The sequence below is a fragment of the Montipora foliosa genome, chromosome 7, assembly GCF_036669935.1.
Source record: "Montipora foliosa isolate CH-2021 chromosome 7, ASM3666993v2, whole genome shotgun sequence".
Taxonomy (NCBI): Eukaryota; Metazoa; Cnidaria; class Anthozoa; order Scleractinia; family Acroporidae; genus Montipora; species Montipora foliosa.
The window spans coordinates 977,994-980,493 of NC_090875.1; the positions used below are offsets into that span (position 1 = coordinate 977,994).

Genomic DNA, 2,500 nt, shown 5'->3' on the forward strand with positions numbered 1-2,500 from the left:
TCATAGATGATCCCACTGTTTCAAATAACGTTCCTTCCTCTTAATTTGTAGTGAAAGCCGACTAGACATTCTTACTTCATTTGCTGCTGTTTATTTGCAAGCGTCAAGATCAGCTTTATAGTATTCCCTTATGCACTTTAGTATGACTTGATTGTCATTCTCTTTGTATTTATAGTTCGTCATCCCCTTCATCGAAATAAAGTCATGTAGTGAACGAGCAATATTAAGACATGTTATCTGACTCTCAGGTTACAAAATATTCTTACCAAGTTTTGAATATCTTGGTTAACTGCATTTTCACCGTCACCCTTCTTCCCTAAAGGTTAATTTTAAATCAGTTCACACGGGCGTCCTCTAGAAGCCACCAAATATGATAAAAGAAATGAGCAATGAGTTATGTAGCATTATCTCCAATCAATTGCTACGACGACAACTGAATGAGAACCACCTCCCCTTTAGCCATCCATGGCTTATCTTTCCAACAAAGAAGTTTTGTCGTCTGTGCACCTCTCTCGCCAAAAAATCTTCATGTATAACTCGGGTAGTTTATTTCAAATACTGATTTTCTGTTTTTCCAACAAACGTTACCCAAGGCATTAAGGTGGTGACTTTGCGCACGCCATAGTTACGATTATTGGAAAACGCCCGAACAAGGAATTGGTAGGCCTTAGATAAATGATCTATGATTTAAAGCCGCATTCTTCATCACGCTAGCATGTTTGAAACACTCCGCCTAAGTCTCTTCAGAGTGGGTTCAGTGGTTGTCATTCAATTCATTGCCGTTTCAAGGAATAGGAGTCCCAGATTTCGCCTAGTTATATCACACCTTTACCTATCTATTATTTTGAATTCTCGCACTCAATGACAAATTTCGGTATACTGAAATAATTCATATCAACTTGATTTGCAGAGTAAAATTCATCAAATTAATAATATCACTACTTAAAGAAAACAATGGAATTCTATGCCATTAGGCGGCCTTCCTCATCACACCAGCATGTTTGCAACATCCCTCGTTAATCGCTAAAGTTTGGGTTCGGTGTATGTCATTTAATTCGTTTCCGTTTCAAGGTATAGCTGTTCCAGATTTCAGCTACTATTATCACACCTTTATCAATCTGGTATCCTGAATTCTCCCACTCATTAACAAATTTCCGGATATTTTCCCATTTACTGAATAATTCAAATCAACTTGATTTCAAGAGTAAACTTCCGGAAATCAATGATTATGTCATTACTTTATGGAAAGCAATGGAATTCTATGCCATTAGGCCGCCTTCTTTATCACACCATTTTTTGGCCATAAATTGCTTCACTTTGGGTTTGGTGGATATCATTTAATTCATTTTCGTCTCAACTTATAGGTGTGCCAGATTTTACCTACTTATGTTACGGCTTTATCCATCTGTTATCCTGAATTCTCCCACCAAGTCACAAATTTAGCATTGTTTTGCCTCTTGATTTGGAGGACAAACTTCCGGAAATCTATGATCACTCTACTCAAGGAAAACAATGGAAAACTACGCCATTGTAAATATAACATGTAATAGCAAACACCTCAACCCTGTTTCTTATTGGCCTAAGGTTTTGTTGTTTACGTTGCACCTATTTAAGTGTGCGTCTACATCCACATATCCTCCCAAAGTAGAGTACCACGACTATGGCACAAAATCAGCTCACGCAGTTGGACAAAAACCTCAAGGACTGTTTCCAGTATGATCTCAACTGGGAATTACTTCCCAGTAAATTGAGAGAAGTGAGTAGTTCGTACAACAATTTGACTTTAAAAATGACTTTCATCGACATTTATAACAAGTATTTTTCCTTTCTAGATTTGTAAGTTGTTTGGCAAGGGTCTAAAGCAACGTGATACTACAGTGTTCATTGGATTCCTTGTTCTGGTGGCATTTTCAATGGGGCACGCTTGTGTCAATGTCCAGCGCTCCTTCTGGAGTGAACCAGTAATTCTTTGGATTGCAACTGTTATTACTACAGGTAAGCCCAGTTCTATTTTAACAATACTCGCTTTATCGATTGGGAAGAAACGAGTTAATTAAGAAAAGAACGAAACAAGTCGCCTCTTGTGGTACGCTTGATTGGCCAGCATATCTGGATATTCGGATTTCAGTCCAACACAAAATCTCAAGTCGGATTTTACCGAGGGCCTTGCAAATCAACAAATCGTCACTACCTTCTTTGATTCAAATGATTTCATGGTACTTCTTTCCCGTGAGTTGAATTACAATCTTTACAACTGCCACATCAACGAGTCTTAAGAAATATTCCTTTCCCATGAAAGCGTTACTCCTCGGGATTTCATATGACGGTGATCTCACAGTATGTCTGACGATTGCGCTGTCCAGTAAGACAGTAGAACCCATTTTGCAGTTTTTGATCGTTTTCAAATAAGTCCTACCCGATCTAACAATTGACAGACACTAAACAGAATACGTCTTCTCATATTTCCTTCTTTGAAAAAACGATTAAAGCTCATAAGAAT

The 2,500-nt window shown here is 37.9% G+C and overlaps 1 protein-coding gene across 1 annotated transcript in view; it reads left to right on the plus strand.

The window, feature by feature from the left end:
- Positions 1-2,500, plus strand: part of LOC138009562 (uncharacterized) — a 12,264-nt gene that overhangs the window by 416 nt on the left and 9,348 nt on the right. The window contains exons 2-4 of the mRNA XM_068856635.1: positions 1,072-1,121; positions 1,615-1,713; positions 1,833-1,995. Of these exons, the coding sequence (XP_068712736.1) occupies positions 1,072-1,121; positions 1,615-1,713; positions 1,833-1,995 (312 nt within the window). The remainder of the gene's footprint in view (positions 1-1,071; positions 1,122-1,614; positions 1,714-1,832; positions 1,996-2,500) is intronic.